At 38.5% G+C, this 21,043-nt stretch overlaps 1 protein-coding gene across 6 annotated transcripts in view; it reads right to left on the reverse strand.

The window, feature by feature from the left end:
* Positions 1–21,043, reverse strand: part of Ghr (growth hormone receptor) — a 239,372-nt gene that overhangs the window by 50,922 nt on the left and 167,407 nt on the right. For all 6 annotated transcript variants that reach the window (XM_021208284.2, XM_029543885.1, XM_029543887.1 and 3 more), the window contains one exon: positions 16,568–16,633. In XM_021208284.2, the coding sequence (XP_021063943.1) occupies positions 16,568–16,633 (66 nt within the window). The remainder of the gene's footprint in view (positions 1–16,567; positions 16,634–21,043) is intronic.

Consider the following 21,043-nt stretch of genomic DNA (forward strand, 5'->3'; position numbering starts at 1 on the left):
GAGAGAGAGAGAGAGAGAGAGAGAGAGAGAGAGAGAGAGAGAGAGAAGAGGCAGTAGGGGCATGGTTGTGGGGGAGGAAGGGTGATCAGTGAGAGAGGGGAGGAGGGAGAAGGACGGTGGTAAGAGAATGGATATGAGACAGAGTGAGTGCCAGGTCCTGCCATGCAGAAGGAATGGTGTGATACAGTTGCCACCCCTAGAGCAGAGCTAATGGGGTGTGGACCTCCATGAGTGCTGACAGTTGCTGAGAGTGTGGGACTTGTTTGTATAATAATGTGTGTATTTTTTGTGTCTATCCTTCAGGGAATCCTCTCCCCATTAAGGTTAATGACTCCATTGGAGAATGTGTTCCTCAGCACAATGGTAAGTGCTATGACCTTCAGACCAGCCCTTAAGGCTGTGGGAAAGAACTCTGAAGACATGAGTTCAAGAATATATAGTTTCTCAACTATACAGAATATAAGGATGAAATACAAATTGTTTGAGGAGCTTCACAGACCTAAAAGAACAAAGGCAGCTGCACTAATGAACCAGCTTGTCAGTGAGATACAATGGCAGGCAGATTCCTGAGTTCAAGGTCAGCCTGGAACAGAACAAGTTTAGGTCCAGGCGTGGTGGGAATCCTACAAGGTAAACTCATTGTTAGTTCTAACAAAAGCAGGCAGATTTCTGAGTTCATTTGCTATGTTGAAAGAAACATACTATCTGTCTCTTTCTAAGAATCAAGTGAGCATGAGAAATGTAGGTTTTTGTTTTGTTTTTTTTTAAATTTAAGAAAAATACAAAAAAAAAATAAGAATAAGCTATATTCTAAGCTTGCTTGGAGAACCCACTTTGGAGTCCCCAAAGGGAAGTCAGGTGTTTGAGAGTTGAGACTTCTTTGTGCTGTACATTATCATCAAAGTCACCAAAGTCATAGATTTCATTTTAATGCTAGTAGTATTTGATTTGATTACTAAGTGATCCAAATTATAATTTTAATCATTATTCTAGTATTCATGCACTTAATGAAATCTTTAAAAAGAAACACCTTGGGAAAAAAATATACTCCCACAGTATCATAATGACTTAAGTAATTATAAAAGCTCTTCTTTGAAATTTTCTTTAATTTTATTTATGATGCATTAACGAAAAAAAGTCTTATTACTTTTTAGTTCCAACCCAATAGCATTTAACAATGCAAGAACAATTTTGGAGCAAATATTTTCATTATCTGAAACTGGCTGGTGCTGGTTATTTTCTTGCCCTTGCTTGCAAATTCCCAAGGCAGCCACAGATAACTATCATAATGAACAAAATACAAGCATTTCATTGTTACTGTTGCTTTCTGTAACACAGCTCAATAAATTAATACTCCTCTTTACATGACTTTTAATAATGCCATAGTCTGCTAAAATGGGGACAATAGCTTCTGGCACACAACTCTAACACATTTGAGCAGAGAGCTATATCTTCATTCTTTCAACTTTTCTACCCTGCCCTCGCCACTTCCCAAGATGTTAAAAAACAGAATTATTTCATTTTTAACTATGTGTATGCTATTCATGCTTCTGTGGGGGTTGTAAATATTGAGTGCTGGTGACAGTATATACTAGAAAAGGTTGTCAGATGGCCTAGAACTGGAGTCACACAAACAGTTGTGAGACCCAAACTCAGGTCCTCTGTAAGGAGTGTGTACTTTTAGCTGATGAAGTACTTCTCCAGCCCAAGTTTCTTTCTTTCTTTCTTTCTTTCTTTCTTTCTTTCTTTCTTTCTTTCTTTCTTTCTTTCTTTCTTTTCTTTTCTTTTCTTTCTTTCTTTCTTTCTTTCTTTCTTTCTTTCTTTCTTTCTTTCTTTCTTTCTTTCTTCTCTTGTTTTTGAGACAGGTTTTCAGGATGATGTATACCCCATTGGCCTAGATCCTACTTTCTAAAACTCACAAAGATTCAGTTTACCTCTTAAGGGCTGGATCTAATGGTGTTCACCATCACACCTGGCCTCCCTGGAACTCTAAATATAATACTGCCATAAATAGGTACTCATTAAATACCCTCAATTCATTTGTAGGTTAAGGGTTAAAACCCTGGCATAGGTGTCTTTACTAGGATAGAGACATCAGGGAAACATTATTACTGTTCTCCATTATAAAACTTCATTTACTTTCTAGCCAAGTCTTCACAAAGTGGACTTTGGCAAGTAAACCCCCTTAACTCCCAGCCATTTAAGACTTTAAAATCACCTGCTTCTAATTATTTTTCCAACTGAAATCTACATTTCTTGAAGGAATTCTGTTTTTTTCACCTGGAGTTTGGCTGCTTACCAAAGTAAACTGGGGTTTTCAGGACTTTGTATTGTTTCTTCCTCTTACCCTGGATTTCTCAAATTGCCACACTGATTGGGAGCAGTTAAAATGGATCATTGATTTGACTATCTTGCTTTCAAAATGCTGCAGAAATCAGTCTGCTCCATGCCTAAGAACATGGTTTTCATACTTAATTAACTTAGTAGGTTCTGATAAACCTTTTCATCTCCTGTGCAGTTATTCTGGCTATGTTTTAATATGAACAAGGAGGATGACATTGAACTAGAGTAGGAAATAATGCTCTTGGAATGAGGGACTGTTTTCCAAATGTCTGCGGCCAAGAGTCCTTCATAGGGAGCTCTTCCTTTTTAGAATGCTTTGTCTCTTCTTCAGTGGGCTTTTCTGGCTTTGCAAACACGAAGGAGAGTCATGTTCCACCTTGTGACAGTGATTAGTTGTCTTATTATGGTCAGAGCTAGTCACCTCTTTGCTTGCCCACTTTCTTAGGTTCTCACAATGAGTAAAGCACTGAGGAATGCATAATGCATTTCTTTTTTTTTTTTTTTTTTTTAGATTTTTTAAAATTATTTTCTTTATTTACATTATAAATGCTATCCCGAAAGTTCCCTATACCCCCCACCGCCCCTGCTCCCCTACCCACCCNNTCCCACTACTTGGCCCTGGCCTTCCCCTGTGCTGGGTCATATAAAGTTTGCAAGACCAAGGGGCCTCTCTTCCCAGTGATGGCCGATTAGGCCATCTTCTGCTACATATGCAGCTAGAGACACNAGCTCAGGGGGTACTGGTTAGTTCNTATTGTTGTTNCACCTANAGGGTTGCAGCCCCCNTCAGNTCCTTGGGTACTTTCTCTAGCTCCTCNANTGGGGACCCTGTGTTCCATTCAATAGCTGGCTGTGAGCATCCACTTCGGTGTTTGCCAGGCACTGGCATAGCCTCACAAGAGGCTGCTGTATCAGGGTCCCTTCAGCAGAATCTTGCTGGCATGTGCATTAGTATCTAGGTTTGGTGGCTGATGATGGGATGGATGAGGAATGCATTTCTTAGGAAGTGCCTTCATTGTTAAACAACGCATGCCTATATTTTATTACTTTCAAAATCTCTTTCATTAAATATTTTTCTGTGACTATTAGTTTTACCCCAGCTCTCCCTGCCTCTGGTTCACTAATTAAGGTATTTTGTTTTAATTAACTAATTAATTTTAAATTATTCATTGATGTTAGTTTTAAAATACTCATATTCTGTTTATAAAATTTAAATTACTCTCTTTTATTTGCTCTGAACATGTCTCCGACAACAACCTGTATGTCTCTCCCCTTCCTTTTTCTGTTAGTCTTCCTTTCTTATAGTAGACAGTTTAACTTCTACTCCTGTCACCTATAATGTGTAGTTTTAAGTATCTATAAAAATTCTATGAATCACAAATAAAAAAGAATGCAATATTTGTCTTTCTGGAATGGACTGAATTTGTTTATATGGTCATTTCCAGTTACATACATTTTTCTGAAAAATGACATAATTTTGTGTGTTTTTATGGTTGAATTAAATTCCGTTGTACATATGCATATACCACATTTTCTTTATCCATTCCTTTGTTGATGCACCATGAGGCTCTTTTCCAAATGTAGCTATAAAATTTAATTAACTAATTAATTAAAATAAAAAAGGAAATAATTGAATGCAGAAAAATTAGTACTTCCTTATAAGAATATCCTGAAGGCCCTTAGATGTTGGGTTGTGTGTATGCATGTACTCCTCTCTGTGTTAGTGATATGTTAATGAAGCACTACACCATGTGTTTCCAGATCAGTAAAGAGGAGGCAACCACCTCATGCTCAGTGGACATTTTTGCGTCTGCTGTAAAGTAGGCAGCCCATATTCTCATTGGCAGATGAGCACCTAAAACCTCCAGGTTGAGTGACTTGTCCAGAGCCCCAATTTAATGTGGCCCAGAGCCGAGTCCCAGTTTCTCTGATGTAGTATAGATATTTAGTCAGGTTTCTGAGGACTTCATCTTTCAAATATTCGACTGTGCCTGAGGACATTTTCAGATAGGAAAGGCTAGCATTAGTTTTCAAGGAACAGTTAGTGCTGGTTAATCTGAGAGATAGGGGCTTCGGGGCTGGTGATTTTGCAGATTATTGGCTTGTTGATGACGCCACAAACAAAGTGAGAAGTCTCCTAACGTCAGGTAGTTGTCATGTAAGCTGCCAATGAGGTACAAGAACTATTTCTACTTCTATTTTTATATCATTTTTCTTCTCCCTCCCCTTTCTCTTCCTTGTACATTTATAGCAGAACAAGGGAGTAAAATAGGAGGGAAAAATGAAATCTCATGTTTCTATATTGGGGAGATAAACGGGACTCTAGCAAAATTTAGGAATAAAGAGAAAGCCAAGGAAAGAAATTATTTCCCCCTTTATACTCCAAAATACACATAAACACACATTCATGCTCTTTGAATGGCTGACCACAACCATAAATGCACATTCATACTCTTTGAATGGCTGACCATAACCACCTTTACTTTAAAAAAAATAACCTCAACACTTGTTTTCATATTCCAAATTCCCTGCCAACCTGATTCACCATTTGGAGCCACACATAATATGGAGGAAACTCTGTAGCCATAAACTCCAGACTGCTGTGGTCCGTCCACAGATTGCTCCATCCGTTGTCGGGTATGCATATGTCTTTGTCACACCTGATGTGCAATGAGAACACAAATGTTCCCCTGTTGACAATAAGCGGGCATTCACTAGTACATGCCTTTGCTCAAGTTCTCCAGGCCAGGATCTCTGACTTTGCTTTTTTGACTTTAAAACAATTTGTTGTTGTTGTTGTTGTTGTTGCTGGAAATCTCCAGTCTTTAGTTTTTTTTTTTTTTTCTTTTTTAAATAGAGTCAGATCATCTAAAGTACAAATTTTTAGCTTATGTTTCAATGACCTGACAAATGTGCCCGGTATTAGAAACACCCCTGACGAAATGCATTACTATAGTAGATGTCATAGTACCTAGAGCCACTAGACCTGTCGCTTGAAGAGCAAAGAAAATGGTATTCAGAGAAGCAAACTTTAAACCAGAATGTCATCAACTTATGCAAGGTTCTTTTGCCAGGAGCCTGGGCAAAGCACGCTAGGGAGCTGGTCTTTCAAGTTTGGTTCTCCCTGTGATTTTGTTCAAGTCAGCAAGGCTCCCCTGCTCTGTACTTGACCTTTATGCAAGGTTTGTAGGAGTACAGGAAAGTTAAAGCCAACACATTCCCTGTAATTTTACTCTGGCCCTTGATCTTGTATTATTAACATACTACAATGCTTTTGTTGCAATGGGTTAATCAGGCTCATTCATACTGAACAGGACCACAGGGGCATCTTAAGCTGTGCACAGCGAAGCTTAGTGTTTTCTATTGAGAAGGTTCTCAACCATAATGTTATAATTACAGCATCACCCATACACTATAATTACAGTTAAAGCTAGGGCTATGTTTACAGTGTACTAAAAGGAGTGGAATTGTTTCATTTTAAGCAACCCATTTGCCTCCTCTGTTGGTAGCTGAAATACATAGGAATGAAAGAGTCATGTCTGAATACCGTTTTCTGATACCAAGAAGCTAAATGTGAAAATAAAACCCTAAGGGTCCCAAATCCCAAACAAGAAAGGACATACATGAGCACCAACCAGCCTGTCACCACAATGACTCTTGATTTGAAAGTCCAAGGTGGGCAAGACTGGAGGCTAGCATGCTGGTGGGGCTGTGCATCTCTGGGTTCCCACACTTGATTTGCCTTGTTGTGTAGGCTATGGCTGAGCTCTTCTTGTCTGCCTGTAAAGGTTCATTGATTGTAGTATTTTCTCTTAGGATATAAGCATTATAGGACCGCCATTCACCCAGTCACAGCGAATGTTCACTCATTCTCCTAAGACATATTTTATTTGTCCCCACTTATGAGCCAGACATCCTTCAAAATGCTAAGTAAACTGTAAGAACAATATAGAAATTTCTGCTCTCGTGGAACTGAATCCTAATGTATGTTAGACTGGTCCTCTGCTTATTAACCTGGGAGAGTTACCAGAAAGCTTTGTCATTCATGGGTGATGACTAATGTTGACTCATCTGTCCTGTCTTGGACACCAACACTTTACTCAGTCAGCTTTGGATTGAGACCCATCATCTCCTTTCTCCTTTCTTCCTTCTTTTTTTTTTTTTTTTTAATTTAAATTTTCATCCTATATATTTTGACGATATTCTTTGCCTTCCTGCAACTCTTGCCAGATCCTTTCAACCTCCTTACTCATCCACTCCTTTTTCTTCTTTTACTCTTGACAGTTTCATACACATACATACTGAATTTGGGTCATTTTCATTCCATGTTACCCTCTCTCATCCCCTTTTCTCTCCCAGCGAAACTCCCCTTTCTAACAAGCTTCCTTCTACGTTGATGAGATGCTTTATTTTTTTATTTACTGAGTTTAATTATGATTGCTTGAGTGAACACGAGTGGGATCTTGTAAATTGCTTGGGCAATTTATCAGTTGTCACACCACTGAAGAAAATGGCAGTCCTCGCTCAACACTGATTAATAACCCATAGTCCCTCAGTGAAGAACACATGATTTGTCTACACAATAAACCTCTTAAAGGCTCTGAGGAAGGAGCTTTGTGCTGAGCTTTATCCAGTTGGGGATAGACTTGCCATTTTGAAAACAGAAAAAATGTTGCTATAATGGCAGAACATTTAGCTGTACCTACAAAATTCAACTCTTTCATTCCTAGCAACAATTTCTAGTAGAGGGGAGTAGGGTGGGGAACCAGGTTAACAGTTTCCTCAGCCCTGTGGGGACATGGAAGCAAGTCAACCAGGCTGGAACTGCTTTTCTGTACTTCCTCTAAGCCCTGTATCTCCCATCAGGTACCTCAGCTATGTAGTGACTGGAGAGCCTGTCTGGCCTTCCCTTTTGGTTTCTCTGCCTTTCTACCTGTAAATATGTGAGCTAATATCTCACCCAGACTGACATGGTGGTGGAGCAGGGAACTGGGGCTACTTAAGCCTTTGTAATTCTTTATGGATGTACACAGTAACTGTAACACTGAAGTTGTATTAAAAAAAAAAAAACCGAAAAACATTTGTTTTCCTCAAAATTGTCTGAAAGTCTGTGAAACTCATCTCCTGAAGAAATGTTATTCACTGTGAGATATACTGCATTTGAGGTAGGGTCTTTTCTAGAACTCGAGATGACAGAAAAAGCTAAGTAGTGAATAAAGGGAGGGGCAGGTAGGACTTCCCATAGCCAGCTCACTATAATCCTGCAACTTGTGGTTCATTGCTAAAGGGGCACAATTTTATAAAGTTATTTCAATTCATAGGAAGAAGAGCTTCTGTTGCTGTAGGGCTGGCATTGGGCCTTTTCTGTCCCCGCAAGGATCTGTGTGCAGTATCCCTGTCACGGCTTCATGGTGCCCAGTACAGAAAGCAATATGTACTGTACTGATAACACAGCAGAGACTGCCTCTATATTAATATCCGCCTTCACAATAATTGAAATATGGGTTTAAAACATTTTTAGGAGAGAAAAAAGAAAAGTTATAGGCTAATTCTCAACAACACATGAAAACTCAAGAGAACCTACCAAAAAATAAAGGCACAAATGACACTTATGAATACCTCAAGGACTCAAAAGTGGGCTCTGAAAATATGTCTATCATAATAGTGTAATGTTGTTGCTGTGTAATATTTAATGATGCACATCTTCCTAAGTTCCCCATTTTTATTTTATTGAAAATAGATGTTTTTCATTATACAATATATCCTGATTATAGTTTCCCTTCCTTCCACACTTCCCAGTTCCTCCCACCTCCCCGAAGGGAAGTCTTTTAGCTTTTATTTTGGATCATGAATTCAATCCAGCAGTCAGTTTATAAAAGATGCACAGCTGTGCAAAGTCAAACTATAGCTGTTTGCTGTCCTCACTTTTCATGTACAAGTATTTGGCATAATAATGCCATGAAAGTAATGTCTCATTAACACATTACCAAACTGAAGATAATTTTTACAGGAAACTCAAAGATGGCCACCAGCATAAAATGGAGGCTTAATCTCATAAAGTAAAATACCACAAAAGAGTTATTGATATGATTAGAATGGTATTTGGTACAATTTCTTAAGAGACCAGCTAGGACTAATTTAGATTCTTAGGTCTATGCTCTGTATCGTAACTACCCTGAAGCAGTCACAGACAAGCTGAAACAAATGGTCATGGCTGGGTTCCAACAAAACTTATTTATAGCATATGCATCTGGTCTGAGGGAGTTTGCAACCTCTGGTTTAAATAAATGTTGACCTAAGGAAAAGGAAGACCTGAAGTAGCTTATTTTACAACTCATATTGTTGAATTTTAGGCAAATACATTGTTTATAAAACTGATACTTCATTATTGTTGTAAATCACTGCACATGGTGCTGGGCTTCACCATAGACAATTTCTTGCAAGTTCAATAGATACTTTGACTGTATGAAAACCTCCCCTTTATGGTCAAGTGATTTTTATGAAAGATTTTAAGTAATTCTGAGGAAATCAAATGCCAACATAAAAAAGAAGAGTATAGTTTCCCAACTCAAGTCATGTGCGCAAAAATCCCTAGTCAAGATGGGTTAAATGCGCACCCATAAGAGATCAAACTTTAAAGTGCTCTTGAGAAACACTGAAGTAAAACTCTGTGGGCTTGAGATTGACCAATACATACCACATGTTGTGGATCATGAGAAAAAATATATCCAAGAAGTCATACATTTTAACAGCTTAAAAAAAAAAAAGATATATAGCCTCATTACTAAGTTACAAGTTCTCTGTTTAGAAAACAATCACCTCTTGAGTGGTTTTGGTTTAAGCACATATTGTATCATGTTGCATGTTTGCCACTAGATATTCAATTACTTGAAAAGTAATCCTGGTATTTATGCTTCAGCTCTTTAAATTCATGTATCTTTTACAAATGCAATGTGGATTCTTCTTTCTCAGTAAACACTGAGATTAACTTATATTAAATACATGACATACCCATGGAAGATTAAATAGTTTTCTTCCATGCATACCTGTATGTTACCTGAAACAAAACAAAAGAAAAGAAAACAAAATTGTTTATCATACACGGGAGCTATGTGGACCAAGCGCCTTTCTGGAATAACAGATGTAGATGTTCCTTTCCTGCAAGACATAAGTTGCATCTACCCTATGGGATCTACAGCTCTTCAGTGATTAACAAACTGGGTTTGAAGCAGTGGAACTAGTGAACTAAGAAATTAGTAGGTTATAGATAATCCTGAAGCGGTCACAACAAACTGGGCCACTTAACTTTCCACAACCACTAAAGAGTGCTCACTATACTACCTACTGTCTCAGGCCACCTAAGGCAAGAGAAGGTTTATTTTGGTTTTTATCCTTGAACATGTCTGCTACACTTTGCCAAAAAAAAAAAAAAAAAAAAAAAAAAAAATGAGTATAGAGGACACACAGGCACACTGTAATTTCCAGGGAAGTGCTTAAAAATAATTAGCAGACTTTGAGAAGGCTCAGTGGGTAAGAGCACTGACTGCTCTTCCAAAGGTCCTGAGATCAAATCCCAGCAACCACATGGTGGCTCACAACCAACCACCCGTAATGAGATCTGACGCCCTCTTTTGGTGTGTCTGAAGTCAGCTACAGTGTACTTATATAAGTACACTGTAATAATAAATAAATCTTAAAAAAAAAAAGTCCCCACCTCAAGAAACAGAAGAATGTACTACATATGTCAATCAAAAGGACCTTTGTTACCAAGATTTCACTGACAGTGACTGAAATGTGAGGAAAGGGAGAAGATTTGTTGCATGTAGGTAGGAAATATAGATCTGCCACTTATGGCTCAGAACACTGTTAGAAATTGAAGGATCATTTTAGAAACGTTATGGCTGGATATTTATCTTTTTCTAAAGAGCCCTTCTTCTTTCCAGCTACTCATTGTGAAAACAGCCACGGTGTAACAAAGTGATAAGATGTACGTCCTGATGATCATAGTGTTTGTCTGGGCATTTGAAGTTGGAAAAGTGTCACTGACAAGTGCCTATTGACTTGGCTGTTTGAAGAATTGTCTAAGTTTACTTCTTCCTGAGGCAGGGTCTCACATAGCTCAAACTCACCTTGGCCTTGTTATATACCTGAGGCTGGTCTTGAACTACTGACCTTCATGCTGCAACTTCCCAAGAGCCATGGTTGCAGGCAAACCTCACTACACTAGTTTAGTTTTGGCTAAACCAAGAGTGGATACACTGTACTCTCTATTGGTCCACTAAGAGTGCCCAGTAAGCCGCCTTCTCTGTACCTCCATTTTCTTTGTATAAAGTACACAATTCTTCCTGCCTGCTGTTTCTGAAAGCAAGGAAGGGGGGTGGAGCGCACCGCTAGGCTCCGTGGCATCATTTGGAGATTAGCGCTGCCTGTGAGTCAGGGAGAGTTCACCACTTATTTGGCTTCTAGAGAGAGCCAACATAAACACTGTCTCCTCAAAAACAATCACCAGAACCCATGTTTACTTACTGAATCGCTGACTGAATCCTTTATAAACAACTAGACTGTCAAGAATTCAAAGCCAGCCTCGATGTCAGAAGCCAGTCAGTGCTGTTTTCTAATGTGTGCCCAGAGCTCAGGTCCCCCCCCCCCCCGTGACACAGGAATGCTGTGTGGTCATCTATCACACATTGTCCAGAGCTATACGTCCTTTATGTTGACCTTCTTTTAGCTGGACTACCAGGCAACAAGAATTTTATTGAAAATACATTTTTTTTCCTGACATAATATATCCTGATTAAGTTCCCCTCCCTCTTCTTCTCCTAGTCCTCTCCACTCCCACCTTAATCCTTGTCTCCTTAGAAAACATACATACTTCTAAGGGATAATAATAAAATAAAGGAAAATAAAATGCAAAACAGAACAAAAACTAACACATCGGAATAGTACAAATCAAAAAATACAAGGAAAAGAGCCCAAGAAAAGGCACAAGAAGGAGATATAGATGTAGAAAATGATTCATTCGTACACTCAGGAATGCCAGAAAAAATAAACTGGAGCCATAATTCATACACAGAGGGCCGAGAGAGAGGGGAGAGAGAGGGAGAGAGAGAGAGAGAGAGAGAGAGAGAGAGAGAGAGAGNGAGAGAGAGAGAGAGAGAGAGAGAGAGAGAGAGAGAGAGAGAGAGAGAGAGAGTTTAAAAAGGAGTATGCCTTGACATGACATTATGAGACAAAAACCTTGAAAGATGCTTTTGAATTTGTTTTCTGTAGATAAGCTCCTACCCCTAGAGTAGCCAGTCTCCCCAGTGAGATTCCCGTGGAGGAAACTACATTTCATTTGAAAGTAAGGCAACTAGTTCTTAATTTAGACATTATTCAATAAGAAAAGCATGCTCAACACGGGTAGGGGTGCTTCAGTTTTTGTTGGAACTGTCCGGATATAGCAGCGATTGAATAGAGATCTACAACATACACCAACTTCCCACGATGTCTCCAACTCCATGTCCAATCGGTGAATATCAGCACAAGGCTTTTAGGAAAGAGTCTAAGTATGTACAGCAATGGATGAGAGGAGCATCCACCTTTCTCTCTGCTTATCCTGCCCTTTTTATGAATGCCATGAAGTAGTAAGAGGACTTAAGTGTTGGGGGAAACTGTGTCACCTGCATTTTTTTCAAGTGTAAATTTTATCTAGTCATTAAAAATGAAGGATGTTCTAGGTCCTTGCCAGGAACTATAAGGTACAAGAATTATAAGATACAACCCCAAATTATAAGTTTATTAATAGGAGATAGAAAATGCACAAAAGTTTACATTAAGCTCAACCTATTATGATTTTAGGACACAGAGTAGAGTTGAGTAGAGGTAGCTGCACAGTATTCAGTCTAATAAATGTTGGACTAAAATGAGAGCCACAGGTGTATACAATACATACCATGTAAGTTTAGAAAGGAGCTAGGTATTTCTGCTTAAATATAGTCTTTCTGAAAACTTTATGAAGTAGCTGTTCTTAAAATTTAGAGGCACTTCTGCTAAATGGACATAGAACTCTAATTCCACCTAAATACTTGTTGTTATATTTATAGATCACTGCAGCTCTCAAGCCTCTTTGGAGAAGCCTCTTTCTGCAGTAGATGGTGATCAATACAGAGATCTGTGACCAGCCAAGAAGAGACTGTGGAGTGCTCAGCTTTGAATGAGACATCTGTATCACACCCTTCCCATCCCAGGGGTTGGAAAGACCTTCAGAGCCAGAGAAAGCAGATGACTGCAGGGAACAGTGTTTATTGGGCAGGCATGCCACGGCTGCTGCACACACGAATGCCCATCATTTCTGACTGCATGTCCAAGACCTGGACAAGTTCAAGGACGAAACAATTCCAGCATGGATGAAGGCGGGGTCGGGGGCAGCTCACGAAGCACCACAACTGATGGCTGCTGGCAGAGGGAGAGTTAGTTTTCTTCAGATGCATCCCTCATAGGCCGCTCATGTTCCAACTGATAAACTACAGCCATGCATATGCTGGCAAGACTAAGAAGACTCAGGGAGTTTAAAAGAGTGTACATGAGACTAGGAGGAAACAGTAGTGGTGAGAAAAGTACAAGAAAAGGTAGAGGGACGGTTGTAGAGAACGGATTTAATTGAAACACATTGTATCCACATATGGAATTCTCAAACAATTCTTTGAAAATAAAAATGCAATTATAATACCTAAAGAGAATACAAAGCAACAAAGAAGAAATTATTAGACATTATCACGCATGGCATAAGTCATAGATTGAGAACTTAAAGTTATGCTGTCTACTTGAGAGAGTGAATTCTCAAACATTGCATTATTCAATTTAGAAAGAGAATCACAGAGATTTCAAGATTGGGTACCTTTCTTCTTGGGAAGATCGGAAGCTTTGTATAGAGAAATATTTAAAACCATGCCTAAGGGACAAAAAAAAAAAAACAAAACAAAAAACAAAACAAAACAAAAAAAAACAAACAAACCCAAACAAAACAAAAGATATTTTGTGATGGACTGTCCCATATCAGGAAGAAAGAGATGAGTTCTGGTAAAGGTGATATAGTGATGCAAGAGCGCAAGGAATGGGGCTGGAGAGATGACTCAGTGGTTAATAATACTGATTGCTATTCCAGAGGACCCCAGCTCAATTTCCAGCATCCACATGGCAACACACAATTATGTGAAACTCCAGTTCCAGGGAATCTGACACCTTCACAAAGATATATATATATATATATATATATATATATATATATAGACAAAAAAAAAGTCAGTGCATAGAAATTTAAAAAAAAATAATGTAAAAAAAATTCAAGGAACAGAAGTATGGAGGTTGTGGTGGCCCATTGTGACCCTTAACTTGATCAGCTTGAGATACTTAAGAGATAAATACACTTCTGGGTAGGTATAATTCTAGAGAAGACTGAGATGTAGACAAGGAAAAAAAAACCTTTTCTGAACATGGGTAACCCTCTCCAATAGGCTGGGGAAAAAGCTGGAAGACAGAAAAAAGCACTGCATGTCAGTGCCCGATGTTCAAGCAATGCCTCTGTTACTGCTCTAGTCTGCTCTGGCCATTGCTTCCATCTTCTTCAGCCTTTTGAAGACTCATGCTGTGATAGACTCTTTAGGAGACCCCTGACCTTGGACTGGGATTATGTATTGGTTTCCAATTACTTGAACTGAATACTTATTGAATTTTTGGTTCTACAATATGCAGATGGCCATTGTTGACTTATTCGGTCTAAAACCTAAATAAATAAATAAACGAATAAATAATAGATAAGTAAGTAAGTAAGTAAGTAAATAAATAAATAAAAAACATACATACACCAGGGTGCACTGGACTAGATAGAAAAGACCTTAAGATTACTGCAGCAGAATCTATTGACTGTTTAGTGGGATCCTAGTATGATGAATGGTATGCCCTGTCAACCTGACAGGGTCTGGGATCATCTTGGAGATAAGATTCCAGCTACACCTGTGGGAAGTTATTTAGCCTCTGCCTGCACATGCCTGTGAGGTGTCGAGAATAAATAGTTACAAAATGGCCTTTTAAAATGAGAGGGAAATTTTCTTCAGAAGGACACACAGTCATGGGAAACCTCCTCTCTGTAGGTTTAATAAAACCTTATACATTTTGTTTAAAGATTATCAATTTTCTAAAAGGGTTTTTATTTTATTTTCCTCTCATGGGGCATTATTTCCAATCTGAGAGTTTATAAACTTGCAGATATATTTATTGATTGTATATTCTTAGTGTATTTTATGTTGAACACCACTAGCTTTACAGGTAATACTACTTCATTGGGAAATAAAAAAAAAAAAGATATCCTTGCTAGAATCAGGCTAGTATTTTGGCATGGTGTAGACTTTAGCATCATGTGCATATGACAGTTAAGTGTTTATAGTGTGACACATCCATAGTAAGGTGATGTGAACATTTGGGACTATCTATTCTGAATGATGTACTCCTGTCTGTTCTGTATGGCTTGCGCCCACTGATACAGACATTGTTTAGCGCAGGGCTTGCTTTATCAAATCATCTCTAGGATAAAAGGAAGACAATGTTTGATAAAGAAAAAAATAGGAAAGGACGGATTATTTCCTTGTGTGAGAGTAGCAGAATGTATTTTCTAGATCTGAACAAGTCTCCAGCTTTCTTATTCGTCACAAACAGGAAATCATTGCATTAAAAATGATAGGTACTCATCAGTCAGGATTAAACCTTGGATTTTGACCTTGAGAGGTAATGGCTAAGCTCCTCACACTTTGTGAGTTGATAAAGGAAATGGCTTGGGGGAGATCATGCTTATCAGTTGGAGGGAGATCCGAGAGCAGTGTGCACTGTTTACGTGTAGAGGATGGTTCCGATGCGCTGCTTGTGCCACCAGTGAGCATCCTTTCTCTTCCCTGTCTTCCCACAGAAAAGAGCAAGAAGGACGACGGCTGCTGCATAACCCAGACATAATTCATATGGCCTTCTCCTGTATAGCCTCTTATACTTCTTAGAGAACATAATGAACATGACTCTTCTAAACCAGGAGAATCAGAGGGGGTTGCTGTCTGGCACACATGGCAAATAGATGAGGTTTGCTGAGCTTCTTAACAGTTCACACTTAGGGGCACCTCCAAGGGAATGATATTTAAACCTCACATCACAAATTTACTGTGTAATTTACTCCTACAATCTAAATTATGGTTTTATGACACTCATTATAAACAATAAGCAACTGCTTAAAATTAGCTAGGTATCCCCTTCTCTCTTCCTTTTTTTTTCCCTCTTTTTTTCTTTTCATGAAATGACATGTAGTATATACTCTTTCAGAAAAAAAAAAAAAAAAAACTATCCCTAAAACATAATTAAACGAACTCTTACTAAGATTTTTGGTGATGTGAAGGAGTTAAGAAGAGCATAAAACATGACCATTGACTTAAAGGCACAACATAATTAATTCATATAGTCCATACACTTCATCGTATTTTATATACACACTAAGCAGAACTGAGATGGAGAACTTTGGATCCCTGCACCCCACCTTACCAGTGGCTTTACCACTAATCAAAGTGAGCACACATACAAACATACAAACACACAAGTAATCAAAATTTCAGGAGGTAAATGTTATCATTGAGCAATGGACAAAGTTCCATAGTAGAACAGAAGGCAGGAAACCTAGCCTTGGAGGATTTGTGGAACCTTTTTCTGTGAGCTAAAGGTTGAGTTTGGTATTGTAGATAAAGGAATGATTAGCAAAGGCAGAGGGGGGATGTTCGATGGCATGTAAAAAATAGGCAGCTTATATGAAGGCAGAATGGTGAGGTATATATGCAAATTTGGTTGAAGAAATAAAGTCCAGTTTTTGCCAATGCAAGCATTATAATAAATACTTTCAAATATTAACCATGATAATGTTAAAAACAAGTTTGTAAAACAAGGCAATTTTTTTTAAGTTCAACAAATTACTGTTGATCTATAAATAAATCCTTCTCTTAACCTGCAAGCATAAACAAAACAAAAACAAAACATGACCTCTATACGGAAATTGAAACATAAATCGTGAAAAATACATTTTGCTTATAAAATTCTAATTCTGTTACTTTTCCTGTTACCAGTATCCCAAAGAGAGAAAGAGAAAGGAGAATAGTCTGAATTATAGTAACACATGGAAACCATCAATGCAAGTTAGTAGAATGACAGAAATTCTTACTTGTCCCCAGGCTTGGATTAATTCTTTGCAGAACTGGGGAAGCTTTGCCAAGAGTAGCTGGTGTAGCTGAAAAAGAAAGAGAAGAAAATCATTAGTCATCCCTGTAGAAAAATGATCTTCTGTGACCCCGTTACAGCATCATTTTTGGATAATATGCTTCCATGCCACCCCACCCCCCCCCATTAAAATTAAAGCTGTATCTATGCATTAAAAAGAGCTTGTAAAGACAGAGCAAATGGAAGCCTTTTGGTTGTCATAACCTCGGGTCTCATGCCCAGACACAATATAGAACAGTGAGAACCATCTATCCTTTGAGTCCAAACTCAAGTTTCCCTTGTGCATAGGAAGGAGAACACAGGTTTCTTTAAAACAAAACAAAACAAAACAAAAAAAACCAAATTCCACATTTAATTAAAAAAAAAAAGTTTATTTTTGGAAATACTATAAGTGAGAACATTCCTAGCCATGGGGAAAGAGTAAGGGGAAGGGCAAAGCAGAACAAATGAGGCCCTGCAGTTTTTTGATGGGCAGTAAGTCAGTCACTATAATGTAGGGAGGAGCAGGCTGTCTGGACAGTAGGCAATAGTGGGAAGTGGTCAATAAGGCTCCTTCCAGCTGGGTTGCTTTGCAAATGCCCCAGCTACAAAGAGACTAAACCTCTTGTCTGGTCTTGATGGAAAAGTGTGTAAGAGGACTGGATAGACCAGCTCTTGTTACTACCGGGACACAACAAACACTGAGATTTAAATGTAAGCAAGGGAAGCTCTGTGTGACACTGCTAAATCAGCATTTAGTCTCCCCACTGTATTTTAACATATACATCCTGAAAATATTCGTAGTACTCAGAGCGATGGGTCTTTTCATACACGAATGAGTTGAGTGGTGGCTGGGGATTTCCTCCCTCAGGATGGAAGCTGGCATGGGAAAAAAACAGATGTATGGTTGTAGAACTGGGATTTTTTTTTTTTTTCAGTGTTATTCAAAGCCTCTAGGGAGGAAAGAGGGTCTAATGGCTAAGCTTATCACCAATGGCCCTGGTTTAATGAATGTAGTCAGAAAATACAATGTTCACGAAAAATTGATAGTCTGAGTTCAGGAAGCTTTCAATTGGCTGATAACCTGGAGATGCTTAGAGGGCACAGCAACTACATCATGTTCTTCATATGCTATGGTTTAGATGTGAAATTTCCTCTAAGGGCCCATGTGCTAAAGCAATGATCCCCAGCCTGACACTACTCAGAGGTGGTAGGAATTCAAAAGATAAAGGTGAGTTAGGAGGGCTGATTGTTTCAGCTATTTGTTACAGTAGCAGAGGCTTATTAATACAACACCTCATTATCTGTATCCTTTGTGATGCCCTCAGTAAAAAGCCAAAGTCATTAATTTAATGTCTGAGTTCTATGAGCTGATGTAGCAAATTCATCAACTCTAATAAATGAGTCATGGGAACCAGCTGAAGAGAAAAAAAAAAAAAAAAACCTTTCAAAACTTTAGTACAATCTATTTATAATTTATAGCAAAGAAATCTTTCAGAAGTATAGTATATTACATGCATTTGTCATCTGAAGTAGGAGGCAGTTTTGTGGGGCTGAGCTATCAAGCTGAGTGATATGACAGTATCTGTAGGTAGTTTGCATGAGAATTGAATTGTACTATAGGATGTTCCCTCTCACCTCGGTATTAGCCAATTGTATTCTCACTTAACATTTCAGTGATCAAAGGGCACCCAAGTATACTGTTTTCAAGAGTGTGGCCAGACACATGATGTTGGTTTTCCCTATATTTTCTCAGACAACTGATAATATTGTCTTAGTGCTTAATAGAAGGCCACACACTGGGTACTGTCTCACATAAAACACAGGGAAGAAAAAGAAAAGAAAATATGGGCAGATCAGTACTCAGCACACACTTCACAGCTCTGACTGCCTCCCAAGAGAACAGCTGTAAACAACATATACAGGTGAGACCCTCCCTGCCCCACTCCCCCTACTCCCCCTGCCCTACCTCATGGGAACTCCCGCTAGCAGCTCTAGGCTGTGCCCCACCCTGTCAAAGCTCCATCTTCCTTCTGGTCTACACCTGAAGCAGATACAGATCAGCACTCTGTGCCCCACCTCACAGCTCCACCTGCCTTCCAGGAAGTCAGCTCCAATCTGACACTCACAGCACAGACTGCCTCGCAGGAGGCCTGCTCATACCTGAGACACACAGCTCCACCTGCATCTGGGAGGCCTGCTTCAACATGGGACACCCAGGCCAGCCGAAACCAGAGACAACCAGATGGCAAAAGGCAAGTGCAAGAACATAATCAGTAAAAGCCAATGCAATATGGCACCATTATAACCCAGCTCTCCTAGTACAGCAAGTACTGGATATCCTAACACACCTGAAGAGCAAGACTGTGACCTTAAATCCTGTCTCACGAAGATGATAGAGGCCTTTAAAAAGAATATAAATAAGCTCCTTAAGAAATGTAAGAAAACACAAACAGGTAGAAGCCTTTAAAGGGGAAACAAACACATCCCTTAAAGAAATACAGGAAAATACAATCAAACAGGTAAAGGTAATGAATAAAATGGTCCAAGACCTAAAAACAGAAATAGAAGCAATATAGAAAACACAAATGGAGGCAATCCTAGAGATGAAAAACCTAGGAAAGAGAACAAGAACTACAGACGCATGCAACACCGATAGAATACAAGAGATGGAAGAGAGAATTTCAGGCATAGAAGATACCATAGAAGAAATGAATACATGATCGAAGAAAATACCAATTGTAGAAAGTTCCTAACTCAAATCATGCAAGAAATTTGCAACACTATGAAAAGACCAAACTTAAGAATAAAAAGAATAGAAGCGGGTGCAGATTCCCAGCTCAAAGGGCCAGAAGATATCTTCAACAAAACCATAGAAGAAAACTTTCCTAACCTAAAGAAAGAGATGGCCATAAATGTACAAGAAGCCAACAGAACACCAAATAGATTGCACCAGAAAGGAAAATCCTCCTGCCACATAATAATCAAAACACTAAATGTACAGAGCAAAGAAAGAATATTAAAAGCTGTGTGGAAAAAAATGCCAAGTAACATATAAAGGTAAACCTATCAGAGTTACACCTGAGTTCTCAACAGAGACTCTAAAAGCCAGACGATCCTGGACAAATGTCATGCAGACCCTAAGAGAACACAAATGCCAGCCCATACTACTATACCCAGCTAAACTCTCAATCACTGTAGATGGAGAAACCACAATATTCCATGGGGAAAAAAAAACAAATTTAAACAATATCTTTCTACTTATCCAGCCCTATAGAGGATACTAGAAGGAAGATTCCAACATAAGGAGGGTAACTACACCCCTTAAAACACAAGAAATTAATTATCTCACAGCAAGGCCAAAAGAAAAGAATCATACATACACACTTAACACCCCCAACAACTTAATAACAGGAACTAACAATCATTGATCATTAATATCTCTCAACATCACTGAACTCAATTCACCAATAAAAAGACAGGCCAACGGACTGTTTATGTAAACAGGATTCATCATTCTGTTGCATATAAGAAATATACTTCAGGGTGGGGGGATAGTGGGGGGACCCTCTCAGAGGAGAAGGGAAGGGGGAGGGACTCTATGACGGAGGGGCCTTGAAAGGAAGTAGCATTTGGGATGTAAATAAATAAATTTGCTAATTAAAAATTAAGAAAAGGAAAGAAGGATGAAGTGGGAGTGAGCTGACACACACCGATTTAGACCTGGCGAGTTTTGTCTGACTGCTCCCTCAGGTGCTTTCTCGTGAATGTCTACATAACCTGTAAACATCTGGCAGGAAAAAGCAGCCGTCCTGTCTGCTACAAATAATGTAGACTCTAGTAGATCGAGTTAAGGCTATCCATCAAACACAGAATTCTAACATCTGTAGAATTTGGGGGCTGTATCTTGGAGGGGGGGTGGTATCTGGGAATTATTGAAAATACTAAAAAAAAAAATTTGACTTTTTTTCTGGTGAACCAATCAATTTTAAATTGTTATTACAATATTTCAAATTTCATGTCTATTGGTTTTCAAAGTTTCTATTTGCTCTTGAAATTTTACATTTTTTTATTTATTGAAGTTTATTTAATACCAAAATGATTGAGACAAGTAATTAGCGTAAAAACAGGCAATACATACTCCCCAGAATGACCAAAGTACTAAGCATCAATTTTAATATGAGCAACAAACAAAAATTGTCTGTTATGATGACATCATTAAGCCTAGCTGCTGCCTTCATTACTGAAGATGCATTATTTGCACTAGCATTCTCATTAATATTTTGGGCTAGTCTCATCACGATCTCCAGTTCCTTGTCCTTAATCCTGTATTTTATTTCATTGTCTGTCACCTCTAATTGAGCACAAAATTTTTTAAATTTACTTTTTTATGTGTTATATTATTATTATTATTATTATTATTATTATTATTATTATTATT

Source organism: Mus pahari, chromosome 11 (assembly GCF_900095145.1).
Source record: "Mus pahari chromosome 11, PAHARI_EIJ_v1.1, whole genome shotgun sequence".
NCBI classification, from domain to species: domain Eukaryota; kingdom Metazoa; phylum Chordata; class Mammalia; order Rodentia; family Muridae; genus Mus; species Mus pahari.